Source organism: Typopeltis vanoorti, chromosome 15 (assembly GCF_054136105.1).
Source record: "Typopeltis vanoorti isolate ZY-2024b chromosome 15, IOZ_Tvanoo_1.0, whole genome shotgun sequence".
Taxonomy (NCBI): Eukaryota; Metazoa; Arthropoda; class Arachnida; order Uropygi; family Thelyphonidae; genus Typopeltis; species Typopeltis vanoorti.
Genome location: NC_143563.1, coordinates 23,284,024 through 23,309,020, shown reverse-complemented (window position 1 = coordinate 23,309,020; position 24,997 = coordinate 23,284,024). Strand labels below are relative to the sequence as shown.

Here is a 24,997-nt window from a genome sequence, read left to right as displayed (position 1 = left end):
GAATTGCACACTCAGATGAAGAAAAAGTAGAAGCCCTAATTGACAACCTGGAAAATCAGTGCAGCCCATCTCATTTATAAAGTTCATCGTCAGGTCAGAAAAGCCTTAAGAAAGCCTAATTCAAATCTCACCACCCCCACTACTTCAACAGAAATAATTAACATTATATCCCAATTGAAGAATAAAAAGGCTCTTGGTCCAGACAGCATCACTTATAGAATAATAAAATTACTCCCAAGGAAGGCCATAGTCCATCTAGTTAATATAAACAATTTCATATTAAGACTCCAGTACTTTCCCACAGCTTGGAAAATTGCTGACATCATTCCTCTGAAAAAGCCTGGTAATAACCCACAACTCCCCCAAAGCTACAGGCCCATCAGTCTTCTTTCCAGCCTTGGTAAAGTAACAGAAAAAGTCATCCTAACAAGGCTACAACTAGCAGTGGACAAACATAAAATAATCCCAAATGAGCAATTTGGTTTTCACAAGGCTCACTGCACAGTGCAACAAATTCACCAATTAAAAGAACACATCACCATGGTTTCAACTGGCACCTCCACACTGCTGCTGTGTTCTTGGACGTTGCCAAGGCCTTCAATAAGGTCTGGCATCAAGGCCTTATCTTCAAACTTATTGAAAACAACACCCAATTAAACTAGTAAAACTTATTAACATACCTTAGCAAAAGATACATGCAGATAAAGCTTAACGGAATTGTTTCATGAAGGCGCAAAATTCTAGCTGGTGTACCACAAGGTTCCCTTCTGGCCCTCTGTTCTCAATTTACATATCAGACATCTCTCTCTCTCTCTCTCTCTCTCTCTCTAAATTCAAGAACAACTACTGGGGCCCTTTATGCCAATGACACCACTATTCCAGCAAGGTCTCTCAGCTCTCACCTGGCAATCAGTAGACTCCAAGGAAGTATCAACACACTGGAAAAATGGTTCACCAACTGGAGGATTCAAGTAAACCCCCCTCAAAAGCTCAGCCATGTTATTCTCTAGAAAAAAGGTCTGCATTAAAGAAGACATCCTGCTCTCTGGTCAAAAGATCCCATGGCAATCAGAGACCAAATATCTTAGGGTACTACTGGAGATAAAAAACTCCTTTTTAACAAGAACATCCAACTTATTGGCTTCAAGATATCCAAAGTAATAGCTCAACTCTATCCATGATCAACTGCAAGAGTAAACTGAACTTACAAAACAAATTACTACTTTACCGGATGGTTATACGTCCAGTTATTACCTACGCCTCACCAGCATGGAGTCACACTTTACTATCAAACATTTGAAAACTACAAAGAATCCAAAATAAATGCCTAAGGATGATTCTAGATGCCCATGGTTTATCAGAAATTCACAGATTCATTGAGAAAATGGCATTCCATACATCTCCTCCCTTCTTCACGATATCATAGACAAATTCTTCATTATGTCAAGTTTGCATTCAAACTCGCTGATCGTACAAGCTGTCAATTACAAAAAAAACAGATTACTACAAATACAAAAGACCGAAGCCTATTCTACTTCCAGCTGATCATAACTAATACAACTGCCCTCAGAGGGTGAGGGCAGTTGTATTAGTCAAAATTCCCTTTCCCAAATAACTTCCCATACAGACAAAGGGGAACATGAAAAGCATTCTTGCTTCACCAATCTTGACAGTAGCGTTATACGTTATACTAACTGCCTTAGCATCCTATAATAAAGGCACACATCTTTTGTGTGCATCTATAATGTTAGGCACTAGGAAGAGTTTCTACTGGTCACCACCCAGACTAAGGCAAATAATAGGAAGTCATCATTTTCTATATACAAGTAGCCTAGTCGTTAAGATACTTCAGTGCAAACTTTGTTTATTTACACTTGGATAAAAGATTAAAGAAAAATATAATTCCTTGATAAGTTTGATTTAACTTGTTCCAACAAGTAAAATAGCTAGTGGATTACAAAATCAAAAACGCAAATATCTTTGAGGAAGTCTTCATGGAGGGAAACACATTGTTTCATTAAGGAGAACATTAGTGAATCAAGATACAATATTCCAACTGATTAAGAAATAACTGAGATGAAGACAAAACTGAGATTTTTTTCTTTGAAGTGAGAACTGTTCTTAATGAAGAAACAAGATTTCCTGTGAACACTGAAAGTAATTTAGAAAGATGCTTTGCAAATTTGTATCAAGATGTAGTTGACAACAGGATGTAATCAGATATTTGCTTTGGAGACTTCAGAAAGTCCATATAACCTAGGTGGATGCCCATGATAGGTTTTTAGTTCCTTTTCGATTTCTTCATCCCAGAGAGAGAGGGGAGAGAGAGAGGCATTTAATTTCTGGAAAAGATAAATTAAAAGGTGGAAACTTGGACTTAAAAGGATTTCTACTGTTTTAAAAACAAAAAAAGATGGTTGGATATTGTCTGAAGGAATTTCATGTAATACTTTATCTTCAGCAAAGCAACATTCTATATTACTTTCAGCATCCATGGGAAAAATGGTTGTATTTGTAAACATTAATAAATTGTGTTAATACAATATCTTTTAATGTAGTAAGGATGACAGGAAGAACAATGTAACTGTCAATATGTTTATGCCATACTTTATCTTCAGCAAAGCAACATTCTATATTACTTTCAGCATCCATGGGAAAACGGTTGTATTTGTAAACATTAATAAATTGTGTTAATACAATATCTTTTAATGTAATAAGGATGACAGGAAGAACAATGTAACTGTCAATATGTTTATGCCATACTTTATTGTTAATATGATGATTAGATCTAGTTAAGGTTAAAATGAAATATTTTATGAATTTATCTTTCTCATTTGATAGATAAATGCAGTCTGTAGAAAAATCAGTTTAGAGAGCACAATAATTTGTGTGTAGTGTCCATATTACCAATATAAAGGATATTATCAATAAATCTACTATAGTAGGCAATACTAGTGGGAAATGAAGGGCAGAGGTGCTGCGATTCTATGTGGGCAAGAAAAGGTTCTGGTATTGACTGCTAATGTTTTGATCCATCAAAAGGCCAAATACTTGCTCATAAATATTATCATCATCATCAAATTCCTGTCATGTATCCTCAAGAGGTGTACAGGATATGATAGTACTACATGAAAAATTTACATCATTACTAACTCCCTATCTACAATTTTCCTCCAAATCAATCTATTACCTATCAAGGCTCAAACATTATCAGATCTTATATTTCAATCGTGTAAGGTGCTTTTTACCATATCAATCCAACTATATCTTGGTCCTCCTCTGGGACTTTTTCCTGCCAACCTGGCAGAGAACACTCGTTTTGCTAATCTTTCATCGTCCATTCTGTTTAAGTGACCATACCACCTGAGATTAGCTCTGCTAATGCATTCCTGGATGGTGACAATGTCAAGTTCTTTCCTAATATCCTCGTTTTTAATATGATATTGCCATTGATGCCATATGTTCACGCCTCAAATCTTTCTCAGGACTCTCATATCTGTGGTCTCTAGTCTTTGGTCAAGTGTTTTACTTCTGACCCAGCTCTCAGATCCATAAGTTAAAACTGGTTTGAACACAGTCTTGTATACAGCTAATTTAGTGTTCCGACTAATTTCTCTCTTATTCCATATAAATATATTCAATTGACTTCCTACCATACCAGATTTGTAGATTGTGTTGTCTATTTACATATTTAATTTACCATCTTCACTAAAAATCGTGCCTAAGTAGATGAAATATTTTACTTATTCCATAAGTTCTCCGTTCACAACACAGTTCACATTTTCAATGATTCTGCCTATTTTCATTGTCGTTGTCTTTTTATTGCTTACCTTCATACCTATCTATTACAACAGTTATTCAATTTAATCAGGGAATCTTGCAGACTTGCAGCAGATTTATTTAGAAGTATAACATTGACTGCATAAAGCAAAGCGCTGACATTAACATCTCAAATTTTGATATCAGGTCCAATACCACTTTCTTTCATAATATGATCCATATAGATAATGAATAAAAGAGGTGATAATGTACATCCTTGCCTAACACCAGATTTAGCATTAAACCATCTTCTTGTACTTCCTTCAATCCTAACTGCTGACTTACAACTCAAATAAAGACTAAGTATTGCTTGATATAATGCCCCATTAACAACATATAACTGTAGCATATTGAATAGCTTCTCTCTTGGCACCTTGTCATATGCCTTTTCCAGATTGACAAAACTTAAATACAGATCTTTGTTAATTTCCCATGATTTCTCGACTATTTGTCGTAGAGTGAAGATCTGATCCTGACAGCCTCTATATGGCCTGAATCCAGATTGTTCTTCACCAAGATTTTATTCCACCATTCTTCTCAACCATTTCTCAACTATACTAGTAAATCTTACCAGGAACACTCAGGAGAGAAATACCTCTGTGATTCTCACATTCAGTTTTATTTCCCTTTTTATATATGGGTACTATGAGAGCTCTACTCCAATCATCGGGAATTCGTCCCTCTGTCCAGGCTTTCTGAACTATGCAGTGCAGCCACTGTAAGACTCTTATACCACAATACTTCAGCATTTCTGGTCGAATGTTATCAACTCCTGCTGCCTTTCCACATTTCAAGCCTTTGATGGCTTTTTCTACTTCAAGTATGGATATGTATTCCTGACTGTATGCTTGTTGAGTATTTTTTACCACTGTGTTATTACTGCTTGTTTCATTTAGCAATTTTTCAAAGTAATTACTCCATACTTCAAGGATATCTTTTTCTCCTGTTTTCACATCACCTTTATCATCTCTAATTCCTTTTACAGCACTCTTTCCCTTCCATTTCTGAGCTTCTTCAACAGCCTCCAGAATATTTTGCCACCTTCTTGATATTTATTTTCTATGTGCTTGCCAAAGTCCTCCCATGACTTTTGTTTAGCTAGTTTTATACACTGTTCACATTCTTGCATTTGTCTCTGTATTCTCTAAGAGCACAAGCTAACTTATTTGCCAGGAACTTTTGATATGCTTTCTTCTTTTCCTTCACTGCATTTTTTACTTCTTGTGTCTACAATGGAATTCTGATTTTTCTATCCTTGCAGACAACCTCACCACATGCCTCTCTAGCTGAATCAATCAGGGTTTTCTTCAAAGTTTGCCATTGAATCTTCAAGGTTTGGTTACTGTTCTCAAACTCTTTCATTTTTTCTTCAATGATCTTTGTGTATTTTAGTCTACAGTTCACATCTGAGAGCTGCTCAACTTTTATTTGCTTTAAAACTTTCTTACATGTTATTCTTTTCAATATGCAATTCAATTTTATCCTGCTCTAGACTAAATAGTGATCACTTCTAATTTCAAATCCTCTGTACACTCTGGTGTCCTGCACCAGGGAGAAAACATCACTATCAACAATAACATAGTCAATGAGACTTTTCTTATTCCTTGCCTCTTCTCTCTATGTGAATTTGTGCACATTTTTATGTTGGAACATGGTGTTAGTAATAACCAGTCCATGTCCTGAGCAGAAATCCAACAGATATTTGCCATTATTATTAGCTTTGCTCTTTTCTCCAAATTTTCCCAAAATATTTTTGTATGTCTCATAATCACTTCGTACTCTACTATTTAGATCCCAACAAGGGCCAACTTTTCCTTTTTCATTGTGTCAGTAGCTTTCTCCACGGCCTCAAAAAATTCTTCCACTTCTACCTTAGTAGATCCTTCTGTGGGACCACAGGCACAAATAAGTCTCATTGTCCAGTTCCCCATTCTGATATTTGCCCACATTACTCTACTTGAAACTGCTTGCCATTCAAGAAGATTAGCCTCGTATTTAGTGTTGAATACCATGGCTACTCCTTCTTTTCCTTGATTGTCATTGCCTGAATATAACATTTTGTATTTATTGCTCAGAAAGGTCTCACCAGTTTTTGTCTTTTTTGTTTCAGTTACCCCTATTATGTTGATCTGGTACTTATCTAATTCCTCAGGTAGCTCCATTTCTTTGCCATTCAGGCTTCTTATGTTGATAGTACCGATCTTCAACTGTGGTGATAGTGAGTTGGGGTTTGTTCCAGTAGCTGACTTTTTGCTGTTCACCCTGGTAAAAACAATGGGGGCATTGTTTAACCGGGCAACCCCAGCTAGCATGAAATTTTGTCATGTTGTACTATCATTTTGTATTTTGGTTTAAGCCAATAAGAATACAATTCGGTCGGCTAAATCCCAAATTGCCAGCCTATCCTCGTTCGTTCAGTATCCAGGTAGATACCCAACAAGATGCACCACGAGAAGGTGAGGATTGGACATTAGGTCAGAAGCCATGGTCAGTTCTCTGCATTTCTTTAAAGGCTATGTGGAGGTCTCCTCTCAGTTATAGAGCTTTGACCCTTATCAGTTTTAAAAATTAACTGAGATTATTATGTTAATTAGATTGAGGATATCTGAAGGGAATAGTTTTGTACTGTTAAATTTTGATCTTGTATAAGCAGTGTATGAATGATGCAAAAAATTTTGGGAACATCAGCATGTAGAGATGAGGCATTAAAGGAAAGGAGTTGAAAACTGATGTCCTTTAGTTATGGGAAATATTATTGAATCAATCTTCTATTAAGTCTTAATTTATTATTTTCTTATTATATGTTGTACAAGTACACTGTTTGGAAAGAAGTCAACAGATAACCCCATGGGCAAGGTTCATTGTGCCATGTAATGAGTCGTGTGTTTGTAGCCAGCATAAATTGGAGGAATATGATGCTCCTAAGTCAGTGCATCTGTGTCCAGGTGAAATGGCTGCAAGGAAGGATGATGGAGTTTGGCATCAATAATAAATTGGCCCATCCGAGGTCAACAATCAGTGATACCAGAAGCACAAGGAATCAATCACACTCACTGTAACCGTAGGGTGCTACGAAGGACAATATATAAAAACCGTCATTCGTCAGCTGACATGTTGAATGCAGAGCTCCAAGCATCGAACTGAGGCTCACAACATGGGTTCCCATTGTACAACTGCAATATGCAAGCCCTTACCCAAATCAACATGCTGTGTCACATTCAGTGGTGCAAAGAGCATGTACAGTGGGACATGGTAGCTTGGAAACTGTGTAATGGAGCAACGAATCACATTACATTTTCTATCAAGCAGATGGATGTAGCAGATGCCCAGTGAATGTCTCTTACAAGAGTGAGTAATCCCAATTATGAAATTCGGAGGTGGCAGTGTGGCATGGTCCTGTTTTTTTCCAGTTTGGTCTCAGACCTCTGTAGCATCATGAACACTGAATTCTGAGAGGTAACTGAACATTCTGGACAATGCAATGCTTCCTACTTTGTGGCATATCTATGAAAGTGACTGTCTCTTTCAGCAAGAAAATGTACTGTCTCATAAGGCTGCTGTGGTAACTGTGTGGTTTTTGGACTTGAACCTCACCACACTTGACTACCTCCACGGAGCCCTGATCTCAACCCTATTGAACATCTGTGGGATGAACTGGAGTGTCGGGTCAGGTCAAGGAACAACTGCCCCACAAATCCAGGACCTCATTACATACCTACAGAAGAAATGGTCCAAAATTCCCATTGATTGCTATCACACTTTTGTGGAAAGCATGCCCCATAGGATTGATGCAGTCAATGCAGCAAAAGGAGATAGGTACCAACAGCCATGGTAGGCACCATGGTTGTTGGTGACTAACACTATGATATCTGTTGACTTCTTTACAAGCAGTGTGTGTTTGTATATATATAATACACACACACATACACGCACACCTGTGAACACATATACCTTTTTTTAACTAATTAATTAATAATTTTGAGGGAGTTTTTTATTTTTTAAATTACTTCCATTATTTGGATTTTAAATGTGTTTCGCTATGCACTGTCATTACACAGAAGATACCTTCAATACTAAGGCAAAAATTTTACATAATTAAAACAGTTTTCATGCAAGTGTTTCTCGTAGAAAGGCTTATACACTGGTTATACATGATTATTAATTAACTTAAGGAATTCAACATACACTAGAATATAAATGAAATTAAACTTGAATACATATTTCCAATATTTCAGCAACGTCACATTGCCATCTTCAAAGGAACTTACAATAAAGATATGTGCACACAGGCACTATATACAGTAAATGAAGATGAAGTGAGGAAGCTATTGTTTCTCCTAATATATATGACTTCTACCTTACTTCAACCTTAGTATCGCTCCCGGGTTGGCTCCAACTGACGAGACCTCAATAAAGGTCGAAAGTGGTCTGGGTAGCGGTCCTTCCCATTATGCATTGCATTATACATGCCTGAAAGGGGGGGGGGAGCTTTGCATTATGGGATATATAGTAAGGCAAGTGATATGAAGTCAATCCTGATTGTGCCCCCCTAGCGGGCTATGTAGGTATTCTTGGACGCTGGGCTGAAGGTCTCCTGATGTACGTCTCCCAAATTTGGGGCAGTCTCATGCAATCAAATTTGTTGAGGTTTGGCATGTTTCTTAGGGCTGAGGCTGATTCCATGAAAAGTCTTTCAATTTGAACTTGTTACGGAGTATTATTGTGGCTTTCTTCCACCGTATTCTGTGGCATATATCCAGAGCATGGTCTGCAAGACCAGAGTGGCTATACTGGTGAAAACAGATGTAGTCCTTGTGTTCTGAAATTCTGATATTCGCTTTCCAACCAACACTGCAGTCAACTTTTCTTCAGTTATGTTGAAGCCTGAAGCATTCATTGCGCTTTCACGTGGCCACAACTTCACCATTGCTCCCAGAAAAATACCGGCCGAGGATATAATGATCCAGATTGAATGCGGGATCCGCCACCTTCCAAACCACATCGCCAACAATATTAGACTGGATGTAGCTTGTGTTCTCACCAAAGCAAAACCACCAAAAACCAACATATCCAATAGTGAATATAAAGCTCTGCAGGAAATGAAGAAAAACAAAGAAATAGTAATCACCAAAATGGATAAGGGAAATGCCACCGTAGTACTCAACCAAAAGGACTCCACAGGTAAGCTTAATGCTCTCTTATTAGATTGGGCTACTTACCTCCCCACTGAATACAATCCCACCAACTCGCAAATTAGAAAACTCCATAGGCTCCTTAAGAAGGTCACTTCTTGGCCTGTGGAAGTTACTGACAAATTAAAATCGTTTAACTCTATACCCACCCCATATATATGGACTCCCAAAAATACATAAATTTCTTTATGTATTTTTGGGAGTCCATTACGTCCCATAGTGGATAGCATGATTCCCCCACATACAAATTAGCTAAACATTTGGCGAAAGGGCTCACACACTATACTGGCAACACACCATCACACATAAAAAACTCAGCCCACTTCAAAGCCAGCATAGAAAACCTTACACTCCAACATACTCCCATAATGGTCAGTTTTGACGTCTCCTCCTTATTCACAAATGTCCCATTCAAGCAAACCTTAGGGCTAATCCAAGCTAAATTCTCCCTGATATCTCAGCCCTATTTCAGTTCACAATGAACTCAGGCTATTTCGTTTGGCAGGGAAAATTCGACAAACAAATAGAGGGGACAGCCATGGGTTCATCACTCTCCCCGCCCTTGGCCAACTTTTGAAGAGAAAGCTTTAAACTCTGCCCCACAAAAACCAACCATATGGTTCGCTACATAGATGATGTGTTCGTTATCTGGCCACATGGCTCTGATACACTCCTCTCCTTCTTAACACACTTAAACAACCAACACCCCAGAACCAAGTTCACCCTGGAAAAAGAGGAAAACAACAGCCTCCCTTTCCTAGACACACTAGTCACCCGCCAGCCTGATGGAACCTTGGTTTTCTCAGTTTATAGAAAACCCACCCATACAGGCAGATACATTCACCAACAATTCCCCCCCCCCCACAACAATATAGAGTTATCAAGACACTATACAACAGGGCTAAACTAATCTGTTCAAATGACAATGCTCTAACCACTGAACTAAATCACATCCTCAACACTTTCTCAGCCAATGGCTACCCCCCTCCACAAAAAAAAATCCAAAAAATATTGAAACCAGTAAACCACAACCCTCCCCCCCCCCCTTCACAACAAAGATTACTCTAAATCCTACATCCGAGGCACCTCGGAAAAAATTACCAAAATCTTAAAAAAACACGACTTGACCTCTTGTTACAGACCATATAGAACATTGGCATCCCTTATCCACTCTACTAAAGACCAACCACTTCCCCTAGACCTGCCTGGTGTATACTAGGTCCCTTGCAGCTGTAAGCTGTCCTACTTTGGCCAAACAGGCAGGACAGTGAATATCAGAATTTCAGAACACAAGGACTACATCTGTTTTCACCAGTATAGCCATTCTGGTCTTGCAGACCATGCTCTGGATACATGCCACAGAATACTGTGGAAGAGAGCCACAATAATACACCATAGCAAGTTCAAATTTGAAAGACTTTTCATGGAATCAGCCTCAGCCCTAAGAAACATGCCAAACCTCAACAAATTTAGTTGCATGAGACTGCCCCAAATTTGGGAGACCTTCAGCCCAACGGCCAAGAATACCTACACAGTCCGCTAGGGGGCACCATCAGGACTTTTAGGAGAAACGATAGCTTCCTCGCTTCATCTTCATTTACTGTATGTAGTGCCTGCATGCACGTGTCTTTATTGTAGGTTCCTTTGAAGATGGCAACATGACATCTGAAATATTGGAAATATATATTAAAGTTTAATTTAATTTATATTCTAGTGTATGCTGAATTCCTTAAGTTAATTAATAATCATGCAAGTGTTTATACCATCTCTAATTTTATACAATTATGACAGCTTATGTGATACTTATGTTTCACTACAATAAATAATTTCTCCAGGATCTTGATGCCAAATCCTTTCCATTTCTCTTATACAAGTCTCTTTTCTACCACCAAACTAACTTCAAACATCCAAAAACTCATACCCATTTCTTCTAAGCCTGCACATTTAATCACTTGATATCGAAGCCCCGCCCCTTCTTAACTCAGTACTATCGTATCTTGACAATAAACAACAGTTTTTATTCTTCCACTCTTTCTTACTTCTTCCAGTATGAGAGAAGATATGAAAAGATTTTTGGAAGAAGTAAGAAAGTGCCTGTAGACACATTTGTGTCTACAAGCACTACCATCTCTTTAACTTTTCTTTCCTGTTTATCAATTGCATTCAAAGCATTACTCTGTTGTCAAGTGCAAATTAAATTAGCACATTTCTATTAAATTAGATTAGATTAGATTAGATAGCTGCAAATTAAATTAGCAGCATACTAACTGCTGATACTTCAGCAGTTAGTATGCTGTTTGCTGATACTGCTTAAGCTAACAATGCAACACATATTATAACATATATTCACTGGAATGTATATAACACAACCCCTTCACCAATTTGTATAGTTCTATTACATTATCCTCTTATTTATTATGCCATTATCTGATTTAACATCTTCACAACTTGTGCAATGTGGCCCCTGAATTTCAGATCCTTGGTAACCATCACTCCTAGATCTCTCATCTCCTCTACTTCAATTAAAGTTTCCCTGCCAAGTGTATACTTTGCATCCCATCATTTCTTACCAAACCTAAAAATCTTACACTTTGCAACATTGAACTGACAGTTCCACTTACCTGCCCATTCATGCAATCTATTCAAGTCTTCTTGTAAGGCCATAACATCTGCTTGACTCTGCATTGCTCTCCCCCAGCTTTGCATCATCTACATATCACTAGTTAAACCCATCCCAATATCATTAACATACAAATTGAACAACAATGGCCCCAAAACTGACCCCCTGTGGCATACCACATTTTAGTTAGCTAAACATCTCAGATGGACTATCTCAGATAAGTATAACTGTTTCTATGAAAATATCACTTGAAACTCTGAACAAATGGCACAGATTTTTTAATAATCTATATGGATAACTTTAGAATTTTGGGTTCTTTAAGAGAATATAAAAATACAATAGTTAATGTCTTCCTGAATTCATATTATATAAATTCAAACTATTTATATACTATGCACATTACTCACTTTCTTTCCCATTATAGCATTAAGCAAAGAAGATTTGCCCACATTTGGATGACCTAAAAGGGAATAATAAGATAACTTAAAGAAAATAACTTAGCAACCACAAATACCAAATGAACCAGTTCAAGAGTATAACACAAAAATTTTAATTACCCATTATCATGTTCAAATGCTAACCGTTAGGGAATTTAAAAAAATATATTATTTATTCTTACTGAGATAAAGAGCCAATAGGCTTCACTTCAGTGAAGTAAAATTATTCAAATTAAGTGGATATTGAATCCAACATTATTTCTTAGCCAAATAAGAAACTCAAAGATAGAAAATCGATCTAAGAGTTTCATGCCGAATATAAATTCAATATCCACTTGATTTAAATAATTTTACTTTGCCAAAGTGAAGCCTATTGGCTCTTTATCTCAGTAATGTATTAGTGCACCTTTTGGCGACTCATACAGTAAAGAAATAAGCTTTGTATTACTGCAACTGCAATATTTACATTAGGTCTACTTACTCATTGACAAGACCTCAAGGTCTTGTCAATGAGTAAGTAGACCTTGTCAATGAGCAGGTCTTGTCAATAGCCTTGTCAATGAGCAGGTCGAAACCGGTCTGGGTAGTGACCTTCTCCCATAATGTATAACAGCACACATCTCCTAGGAGTTGTGTTTTACATTATGGGAAAATACTAAGGACAGCGATTGGCACTTACTCCACCCTTACTACGAGTTGCCCCAGCATGTACCACCTGTTGACTTACACTTGGACTCGCTGAACTTTTATAGTTTTCTATATTCGGCATGAAACTCTTGGATAGATTTTCTATCTTTGAGTTTCTTATTCGGCTAACAAATAATGTTGGATTCAATATCCACTTAATTTGAATTATTTATTCTTATTTATTTAAGTTCCTATGTCCCTACAAATTGGACTTAAGATAATGTGAAGATAATCATAAAAGTATTTTTTAAATAGGAAAAGTGGATATTAGATCCAACATTATTTCAAAGTTTCATAAAATTGACCTGAGAGCTTACAATAATACAATCATACAATCCTTGACATCGGAGTTGCCTTAGCTTTCACTACTTAAAAGATATGAGAGCTGCCCATATATTTGCCTTTTATTAGTGTATGTTTTTAAGGTTTCACTGGCCTGACAGCTGTTTTGAACTGGTTGGTTCTCTTCAGAGACAAGGCCTGTTTATGTGCAGCGGTGGCTGCTACAAAAACTCATGCAAACCCTCAGATTGCACAACAAAGAGACCTGAAGGATCATTTAACTCAGTGGTGGCTCTGTCAGTGACAGGCTCTTACTACTGAGCAGAACCGCTCATATTCCAGGGAAAAGCATCGGCTGGGGCAGCCCTAATATAGGCTGCCCCAATGGATTCAAATCTCCATATGCTCAACAGCTACCACAAGGTAAAAACTCTCATTCAGTACTAAGGAAATCAAATGTCAGAGAAATGTATTTTTCATAAGTGAACTCTTGGTCGGTGCATAAAAATAATACTAAACAAAGCCATATGGCTTCATTTCAATGATGTAAAATTACATAGGAAAAGTGGATATTATATCCAACATTATTTCAATGCCAAATGTTTGTAGAAACTATGAAAGTTTCGTAAAATTGACTTGAGAGCTTATGAGAATACAATCCTCGACATCAGAGTTGCCAAATCTTGCACTACTTAAAAGACATTCAGCTTTGAAATAATGCTGGATCTAATATCCACTTTGTCTATGTAATTTTACATCACTGAAATGAATCTGCATGGCTCTTTCTTTAGTAATTATTTTTATGCATGCCTGAGAGTTCACTTACAACATTTGATTTCCTTAGTACTGAAGGAGAGTCTTTGTTGTCTTAAGGTTTCTGCCTTGTCTCTGAAGAGAACCAACCAGTTCAAAACAGCTGCCGGGCCAGTGAGACCTTAAAAAATGCACTAATAAAAGGTGAATATATGGATGCTTGGGCTGCTTGTGTCTTTTAAGCAGTGCAAGCTAAAGCAACTCCCAAGCCGAGGATTGTATTCTCATAAGTTCTCAAGCCAATTTTATGAAACCTGTATAGTTTCTACAAACATTCAGCTTTGAAATAATGTTGGATCTAATATCCACTTTGCTTGTGTAATTTTACATTCCAAAATGAAGCTGTATGGCTCTTTCTTTAGTATTTTTTTTTATTATGTGACTTCTATCCATGAAAGATTGTAAACCCTATCGTATATTAGTACCATCGGGTGGGCTATGGACTACTTTTTTTAAACTTTATATATAGATTTATTTCATTTTTCCATTCATTTTTACCTGGTCCAGAAACCCTGGACCAGGTAAAGCAGATGAAACATGGAATTTTTTCAAACCACTTCAGACCTACATTAAGCAGGCAGTGGTTTCATACTGGGTGATGAAATTCCTCTCCCACCTAAATAATCACAAACATCTATGCCTACAGTGGGATTCAAACCTGCAGCCTGTTGGACTGGGAGTGAATACACTAACCATTCAGCCAGCAAATTACGATAATACAAAGATAATGAAAATAAACAAACATATTCTTAATCAGCTCCCTTTCCAAATATGCTGTAGATGCCAGCCATCCTCCTGATAATTCAGAAGATCATTTTCTAAGGAACATCCATCACCCATTAATAGTTGTACCTTCAAATCTGGCACTAAAATAGTACCATATGGAGTTACCTGTGATTTGTTCCTCTTCCTTACCATGGTCTGTACTGTATATGCTTTTCAGATCTAAAAACCTGTCCTGAACAAAGAACTGAATTAATTCTTGCTGTAATGATGGTCTCCCATGCAATCACCACTCCACTCAAGTCTGTAATCATTATCTACATCCCGGCAGTCCAAGATTAAAATTCAGCATATCAGAATTAGACTCAAGTCAAAAATCCCAGCTTCAGACTCAGCCTATATAGCAATCTTAATATGCTAAAGTAGGTAGCAATTGCAAAAAAAAAAACATTTACAAATCCAAATCTGACTTTGAAAAGACTAAATGCAGAACTTTGTCTCCAGGTTCTCTCAGTTACTGGACACAAATTTTACATTTCCTTGCTTCCACCTCTCTCTCTCTCTCTCTCTCTCTCTCTCTCTGTTCAGATGATATCATTGTAATATCACTTAAAGAAAATGCTAACCTTTCTGGCATCATTCTTCTCCCTCAGCTCCCATACAGAAGCTGAAGGAAAAGAATAATGTATGCAGATCACCTCCTAGTATGCCAAAAACAGCTTTGCATGTCTACTCTCGGCCAGAAAGACATGAGACAAATCTTTAATTGCATCAAATAAGTTTACTGATTCTGATGCTATTTCCCCCCCCCCCTCCATCTCAGTTGTGATCAAGGCTTATGTTCTATAATTAACATCCACCCTATACTATCTTTACAATCTTTCATACTCACCCAGCACCTATTCTACAGCATGAAAGCAGGCCCATTTGAAAAAGGGATATAAAAGTCAGCCATCAAAATATAGCTTGCCCCCATCTCGGTTATCTTAAAAAAATAACAAAACATGTTAGCAACGGTCAACTTCTTCACTACCTGGAGGTATGCCAATTAATCAGCAACCATCAACATGGATTCAACTCTTAAGCCACACATCATCTTGCAAACATCACCCATCTTTGGATATAAGCTATGGAACGGAACTTCCCAAACCACCATCTTATGGTCTAGTCTATTTGCAACTGGACTGCCAATTTCCTCTCTGATCATTTAGGAAATGAATGACCACTCTGAAGTGGTAATTCAAAATTCACTCCTTTCTTCATATTTCTCTCCAATGCAAAAGTATTCAGGATCTGTACTTTTGTTATTCTCTTCCTCCTATTCATAAATGACCTCATCTCAATAACCATAAATCTCATCTATAGCTTTATATGAAGCACACTTCATTCCACTTCTTCATTTGACAAATCTTGTAATGCTCAAAAATTCCAAGCTTTGAGAACTTCCATGACTAATGTTTTAAGCAGTAATTTTCTTGCCATTTTCTAGTAGGGTGAGGACAACCCTGTCAACTTTAATGTTGCCAAAACACAGTCCTGTCTGGTTTATCACAAGAAACAACATTTCCCTTTGCTTCTAATAATATGTAGATCTTCAGATAACATCAGGTTTTTCTTCTTGGGCTGACTTCCAAATCTATTCTTTCGTGGCACAAACACATTACATTCATAGCCTTCTCAATTTCCAAAAACTGTTCTTGTTCCACTCATGAGTGCTTCTTGCCTGTATACGACTTCCAGGTATTTCTAAAACCAGACTAAAACAAAATTTATCGCTTGGTTATTCCAGCCTCTACCTTCTTTAACTTCTGGGATTTGCATCAGTTATTAAAGGATTATCTAAAGGTTAATCCTTTAATAACTGATGTAAAAGAATTTGTAAAAATTATTCTAATTTTTACAAATATATTTCTGTTATATTTTCACTATATAAATTTATTTATTTATTTAGCATATGGCATCATAATAAAAAAAAGACACATGACATCAAAATATATAAATACATATTTGTGCAGACAATATAAATGAGACAGGTAGTATACATATACAACAGGTAAAAAAAGTCACTAAAATTTTAAATATATTTCAGCTAGCCATTTAAGAGCTGAAGGATCTGCCTCAAAAAAGTCTCTCAGGTTACCAGGGTAGGCTCTTATATGCTGCAGTCCTCCACAATGTGCCAGATGGTTTGGTTTATGGCCCCCACAGTCACATTGGGGGTATAGGTGATCTTCTTCACTTGTGTAAGCTGTCTGCACAGATGCCATGTCCTGTGCATATCCTATTTAAGCTTTTCCATAGATGAAGTGAAAGCTCAATCCCTTTTGGATTTGGGTTGGGAAGAATATACTTGTTAAAGTCTAGTAGTGATTTTTCTTTCTAAGTTTCTAGCCATTTTGAATTAACATTCAAATCGCTATTTATTAGTTCTTCAGTCAGTATTAGTGAAGCCATCGGGATTTAAGGCGATTTATACTTTTATATGTGAGAGGTCTTCATGTGTTGGTAACAGGGGATTGCTTTTATTTTTTTGTACTCTTTTACAAGAGTACAGACATCTTGTCTGAGCAAGTTTGGTAGTGCAATGTTGTTATTGTCCTCATCGCTGCATTTATTTGCATGTTGATTTTCTTGATATGAGGACTGTTTAGCCATACCAGTGAATGATATTCTGCTGCAGAGTAGACCAAACCCAACGTGGAACAGCACAGTGTAGTAGCATAAGAACTCCATGTAGAACCACACAGTTTTTGTGTTATTATGGGTTCTGATCTTTAAAGAGATATTCTCCAGATGTCTTTTGAAAGATAGTGTTCTATCCAAGGTAATTCCCAGATATTTAGAGAAATCTTAGTGTCATAGCATTGTGTTGTTAAAGGACCGGAAGTTTCCTATTTGCCAATTTGATGTTTAGGTGAAAAGAGTTAACCTTGGTCTTCTTGAGGTTTGGTGTTAATCTCCATTTATACTTTCATAAATGAAGATTAACACCAAACCTCAAGAAGTTTCCCAGTGGTTCTTATGTTGGGAGGTGAGGGCTATATCATCAGCATAAGCAAATTTTCTTGACCTAGTTGTCAGTAGATCAGATGTATATAAGTTCAATAAAACTGGTGCTAATACTGAGCCCTGAGGGAGCCTGCTTGCTCATTTTTGAGCGAACAGGTTTACTGGCATGGTATTACTTGTATCAGCTTGTATAGTAACCTCTCTTTCCATATGCTGTCGTATGCAGCAGTAAGGTCAACAAACACAACAGAAGTTTTCAAACATCTCTAAAAACCTACCTCCATATAGGTAGTAAGGTTAAGTACCTGGTCCCTATATAAAAACATTTGTATTTATGTCATAAAAAGTTAGTTTGGGGTGTTATTGTTTCTTCTTTTTCTTAAAAAAAAACAAAAAACATTCATATGGTTATTGCTGCTGATTACACTTCTAAAATAAGCTGTCTTGAGAATACCTAATAATGCTCTCTGCCTTAGCAATAAGCTGAAAGATGAAATTACTCACCCCTATTGGGATGAAAAGAAAAGAAGAACATATCCCCACAAGGAAAATTAAAGAATCCCACATAATTTCCCAGTATATAATTAGAAATTTTTATCTTTTTAATTGATTAGTGAATATTTTAAACAAAGATATCAATGTTTTGTAATATGATACAATATTTTTGTCAAGTTTAATTCTTCTTAATCATTCCCAAAGACCACATAATTTCCTAATTTATAATAATCACAGCATCAGTTTTACTATTGAAAAATTTTAACTTATATGATACAATAATTTACAATGGAAGAAAAAAATATTATTTGAAAAATCAAAACCATTGTGGTTGTGTTTACATAGGTGTTCCAATCTCAAGTTCTCAAATCATTCTATAGCTGTATATGAATAAAGTAAAGAGCTGAGAATAATATCTCCATTTTTGATATTAGGTTTAATACTATTTTCCTTCAAAATGTGATCCATACAGATGATGAATAACAGTCGAGATAATGTGCACCCTTATCTCACAACTGATTTAACATCAGTTCATTTTCCTGTACCTAATTCAATTATAACTGCTGACTTGAAACTCAAATACAGGCTAAGTATTGCTTGATATAATGTTCCATTTACCCCCCATATAACTGTACTGTTTTAAAAAGCTTTTCTCTTAGTACCTTATCATATGCATTTTCAATATCTATTTAAATAAAGAGCATTGTTATATTCCCATGATTGATCAACTATTGGTCTTCTTCTTCTTTGGTGCATCAATCCGAAAATTGGTAAACATAGCAGCACATCAATAAGAGAAGAAAAAGCCTAATTGGACACCATTGGAGGCATGGGGGACTGATTACAGAAATAATGGAGGGGACTGTAGAAGGAAAGAGGCCACGAGGCAGACCAAGAATTTCATATATAAATAACATAATGATGCTAACAACTATTGGTCATGTATTGAAATTTCCTTTGCATCATTCATAAAACCCTTTTAATAACTTATAAGTTTCTATCATGTACTCCTCTTTTTCTACCTATCAATTAAATTTTGCAAGCCACACAACCTCAACCATCTTCATAGGGAGCATTCCACAGATCTGTCACCAGCTTCATCACTCATCACTGAATTCTCTCCACCACCTCCTGATCTCCAGTTGACCAAATCTGTACACAGTAGTCAAGATGCAGCCAAATGAATGTCTGATGATGAAGAAGGATAATATCCATCCTTATCTTTACTTGTTATTTTTTTTTTCAACATCCAAATAATTCTTTGACCTAGTTTATCAACTTTTGCAACATGTCCTCTGAACTTCAATTTCTCTCCATCATTACTCCATAAATTAAAGATGGCAAGAAATTATATTCTTAGTTTCATCCTTTATCCAAGTGTAAGCAAACAAAGTTTGCATGTGAAGTCACTTCATGACTGGGCTACTTGTGTATAGAGGCTAATTACTTCATATCAATTGCCTTAGTATCCCATAATACAACGCACGTATCCTTATTGAAATCACTTCACGACTGGGCTACTTGTATATTCATGTGCAAACTTTGCATGTTTGCACTTGGATAAATTATGAAACCAAGAATATGATTTCTTGGCATATTAATTTATATTGTAAGCCAGCCATGATGTGGCTATGCCACATGATATCAGTCCCAAGTTGGATAAATAGGTGAGGGTTGAGCAAAGGACTAACAACCCATCCTTGTAAAAAGTGCTTTGCTATGGAAACCAGGATCACAGAAGTATCTGACCAAAATGTAATACTAAATGAAGACAAATTGTTGAGAATGACATTCCCAAGCTCTTATGGAGAAACTAGGGAATTGTGGAATACAACAGAAAATTCAGACAAGACACAAAAAAGCAAATATAGTCAAAGAAATGAAAGACAACAAAATTGAAATATTGGGAATAAGCAAGACAAGATGGAATGGACATGAATTGATCCAGTTGAGTTCAGGAAAAACAATAATATATGCTTAGAAATATATACACGTTAGCACAAGAATAATGTTTAATTTGCCAAATATTTCGGTCTGAATATTACAGACCATCTTCAGTGGCTACATAGGAATAGTTTTTAAAAAACAAAGTGGAATACGAACAATTGATCATTCATACATAGAACGAGCCGGGTGATGTCATATCGCTAAGTATTAGAAGAGTAAACATTTTTAAAAACATAATTAAAGATATTAATTCAGAAATTCATATAATGATCTTAAATAACATTAGACTGATTAAAAAAAAAATTAATGTGTTATCCTGATTAAACTTTCCCAAATTTTTGATATAGATATACAGTCATTACGATTTAAGTTAGGACATTAAAGAAAGATCTCTACACTTTCTTTAAATAAACGTTCAAATTTATAGTGACATCTGTGTAGGAGGAGAGTCTTGGACCAAAGGATGTTGTGATTTGTTTCTAAACCATGCTGAGCTAATCAAGATTTCTCAGGTTTGTTGTGTTGAATTGATGACTGATGCTTTTGAATTCTTTTTTCTATGGAACGTCCAGTTTGTCCAAAGTAAGAAAGATTACAATTACAAGGAACTTGATACACACATTTATCTTTAGATGAAGGAAAATGGTTGGATAATTTGTTAATAGGTGTATAAGTGGCTGTTAGATCATATTTCTTTAGAATTCTCGAAATTGGTTCTGAAATCCCAGAAATATAAGGAATTGGAACTCGACGTATTGAATCTGGATTGTTCTGTGTTGGTTTGTAAGAATCGAAAAGATGTTGCGTACGCTTTTCGGAGAAGCCATTTAGTTTCATGTGATGTTTGATAGTCGAAAGTTCCTTCTGTAATAAATGAGAAGTTGAACAGTTAGTTTTGGCTGTTCGATTAAGCATTTTGTGACTCCTGTTTTTTGACAAGGGTGATGAGCAGATTCTTTGAGAATATAACAACATGTGAAAGTTGGTTTTCTGTAAACTGTTGTTGTAAGAATACCAGAAGATGAATGGATGAGAAGGATGTCTAAAAAGGATAACTTGTCGTCTTTTTCAATTTCCATGGTAAACTTTATACGAGGATGTAAGGAATTGATACTGCTTAAAAAGGAAGGTAAGAAGTCTGTCGTGAGGCCATACAGCAAAAATGTCGTCTATATATCTAACCCAAAAGGATGGTTGAGGGAATACAGATGAGAACAGGATTTCTAGATGTTCTAAATAAAAGTTTGCAAGAGCAGGAGAGAGTGGACTTCCCATAGATGTTCCTTCCACTTGGTTGTAAAATTTATTTTGACATAAGAAATATCCAGACGTTCCATAGAATAAAGAATTCAAGAGCATCAGTCATCAATTCAACACAACACCTGAGAAATCTGGATTAGCTCAGCATGGTTTAGAAACAAACCACAACATCCTTTGGTCCAAGACTCTCCTCCTACACAGATGTCATTACAAATTTGAACGTTTATTTAAAGAAAGTGTAGAGACCTTGCTTCAACATCCTAACTTAAATTGTAATGACTGTATATCTATATCAAAAATTTGGGAAAGTTTAATCAGGATAACACATTACATTTTAAAAAAAAATTTTTTTTATCAGTCTAATGTTATTTAAGATCATTATATGAATTGTATATGAATCATTATATGTATATGATCATTATATGAATTTCTGAATTAATATCTTTAATTATGTTTTTAAAAATGTTTACTCTTCTAATACATAGCGATATGACATCACGCAGCTCGTTCTATGTATGAATGATCAATTGTTCGTATTCCACTTTGTTTTTTAAAAACTATTCCTATGTAGCCACTGAAGATGGTCTGTAATATTCAGACCGAAATATCTGGCAAATTAAACATTATTCTTGTGCTAACGTGTATATATTTCTAATCATTATGTCACAAGTATCGTTAAAAAATCAAATAATATATGCTGGAAATAAAGATGAGGATAGTACACATGCAAAAGGGGGTGGAAATAATGATGTCCAGTAAAGCAAGAGCTATAATGATAGAATGGAAACTAATTACAGAAAAAAAAAAGCATAAAACCAAGATTTAACTCAAGTTTCTATAAAGTGACAATTATAAATGTATATGCACCAACTAATAATGCAGGCAAAAAATAAAAATATGAATTTTATGATATATTACAAAAAACACAATAGATGACACAAATCTTAGAGATATAATTATAGTAATGGGGAATCTAAATGCTAAAATAGGAAATGATCATACAAATCGTAGGAAATTATTTATTTGTTGAATTCTTCTTCAACAAATAAATGTTGAAGAAGAATTCAACAAATTTATGGCCAGAAAAGATATCCAATAAAGAGTTATGGCAAAAAACTAAACAAAAACAAATAATATATGACATCAATCAGAGAAATTAGAGATGGATACATTTTCTAACATAAATGAAAATAAATATAAATGAAATATAAATTAAAATGGAAAGATGTTACTGGATTTTTGCATAGTGAATGAATTAGTAATAGGAGGATCCATTTTTAAGCACAAAAATATAAATAAAGTAACACGGAGAGCACTATCTGGTGCTCTCCGTGTTACTTTATTTATATTTGTATACGTTATACGATAGCCAAATTGACCATATAGTGATACAAAGGAAATGGAGAGGATTTCTTTTGAATATGAGATCAATGAGAGGAGCAGATGCTTATACAGACCATTTTTAGTAATAGGAGAAATTAAAATAAGATTATTGAACACAAAGAAAGTAACAGAAAAAAATAAAATGTATAAAAGTATGACATAAATGTATACATGTGTAACATAAAAGAAATAAAAAATATGGAAACTAAAAGAAAATATGCAGCAGAGGTTAAAAATAGATATGAAGTTCCTACTCAGACCAGACAGAACAAACATGAAGAATTCAAATGCATAGAAGAAGAAAAGCCAAAGAATGGATATCTTCACACATAAAACTCAAAATTGAAGAAAGAAAAGAAATTACGACAAAAATAATACAAGCAAAGAATAACATCAGCTTACAAGAGAAATATAAAAAAAAAATACATAAAGAAATTAAGAAAAATGAAAGAAAAGATAAGAGAGAGAGAGTTTATTGAAAACATACTAAATGCAGCAGAAATTGCAGCATTTAGAAATTGCAGCATATAATGTAATAGGTTATTACATTATATTACATTATATTATATTAGTATTACAATTATATAATCTTACAAGAACAATGACAGGCAAGAAAAGAAGAGGATGAGATATTATTAAAAACAAACAAGGAAATAAACAATAATAAAAAGAAAGTAGAAAGATAGGTAGAATACTTCAAAGAGATAATGAATAGACAAAAACCTGAAAAAAGAAATTCAAATACCAGAAAGAAATGAAAAATTATTAAAAATACGCACCACAAAAATAAAAAAAAGTGTAATATAAAAAGTAATAAAAGAATGTAAAAATGGAAAGGAACTGGTATAGATGGTATACCAAATGAACTATTAAAAGCAGTTATAGATTTAACAGTGAATATATTCTATCCATTTTTTTCTGAAATATTGGGTTATTAATCAAAATACAAAAAAAAAAGGAGATTTAACTGATTGCATTAATTGGAGAGGAATATAATTATTAAATACAACAAGTAAAATACTAACAAGAATAATATTAGAAAGAATTTAAAAAAAAAAATAGACCAAAAGCTAAGCAAACACAAGCAGAATTTGGAAGTTTATTTTTCACTTGGTTAGATTATAATAAATCTAGTTTAAATTATTATTTAATCCTTTATCCAAGTATAAGCAAACAAAGTTTGCTTATACTTGAAAATATCTTCAAGACTGAGGTAAGGTGGTGCAACTCGAGGCAAAGGTGGACCAAGCTATCATCACTCCTTGTCTCAGTATTTCCCATAATGCAAAGCACATCTCCTTGTGGACATGTATACTGCTATGCATTAAGGGAAGGGCCACTACCCAGACTGGTTTCAACCTTTATTGAGGTCTCGTCAGTGGGAGGCAGACCAGGAGTGGTGATAAGGTGGCGCAATCCCTAGGCAACTCGGGGCAAAGGTCAACCAAGCTCGCATCACTCCTTGTCTCAATATCTCCCATAATGCAAAGCACATCTCCTTGCGGACATATATACCGCTATGCATTAAGGGAAGAGCCACTACCCAGACTGGTTTCAACCTTTATTGAGGTGTCATCAGTGAGAGGCAAACCCAGAGTGGTGATACTAAGGCAGAAGCAATGGAGAAGTCATATTTACCTATACAAGTTGCCAACCGGTGTACCATCTTATTATTAAATTACTCTGGATTTAGAGAAAGATGTTGGAAGTTTATTTTTCACTTGGTTAGACTATAATAAATTTAGTTTAATCCTTTATCCAAGTGTAAGCAAACAAAGTTTGTGCCTGCAAATATCTTCAGGACTGAGTTAAGGTGGTACAATCCCTAGGCAACTTGGGAAAAGGTGGACCAAGTTCTCATCACTCCTTGTCTCAGTATCTCCCATAATGCAAAGCACGTCTCCTTGCAGACATGTATTACACTTAGATAAAGGATTAAACAAATTTATTATAGTCTAACCAAGTGAAAAATAAACTTCCAACATCTTTCTCTAAATCCAGGGTAATTTAATAATAAGGTGGTACACCGGTTGGCCACTTGTATAGGTAAATATTACGTCTCCATTGCTTCTGCTTTAGTATCACCACTCTGGGTCTGCCTCCCACTGACGAGACCTCAATAAAGGTTGAAACCGGTCTGGGTAGTGGCCCTTCCCTTAATGCATAGCAGTATACATGTCCACAAGGAGATGTGCTTTGCATTATGGGTGATACTGAGACAAGGAGTGATGAGAGCTTGGTCCACCTTTTCCCCTAGTTGCCTAGGGATTGCACCACCTTACCTCAATCCTGAAGATATTTTCAGGCGCAAACTTTGTTTGCTTATACTT

General features: G+C 35.6%; 1 protein-coding gene across 2 annotated transcripts in view; it reads right to left on the bottom strand.

Moving 5' to 3' along the window:
- The window catches only part of Ns4 (Nucleostemin 4), a 186,507-nt gene that overhangs the window by 52,990 nt on the left and 108,520 nt on the right, over positions 1-24,997 (bottom strand). For both annotated transcript variants that reach the window (XM_090404747.1, XM_090404748.1), the window contains one exon: positions 12,039-12,091. In XM_090404747.1, the coding sequence (XP_090260873.1) occupies positions 12,039-12,091 (53 nt within the window). The remainder of the gene's footprint in view (positions 1-12,038; positions 12,092-24,997) is intronic.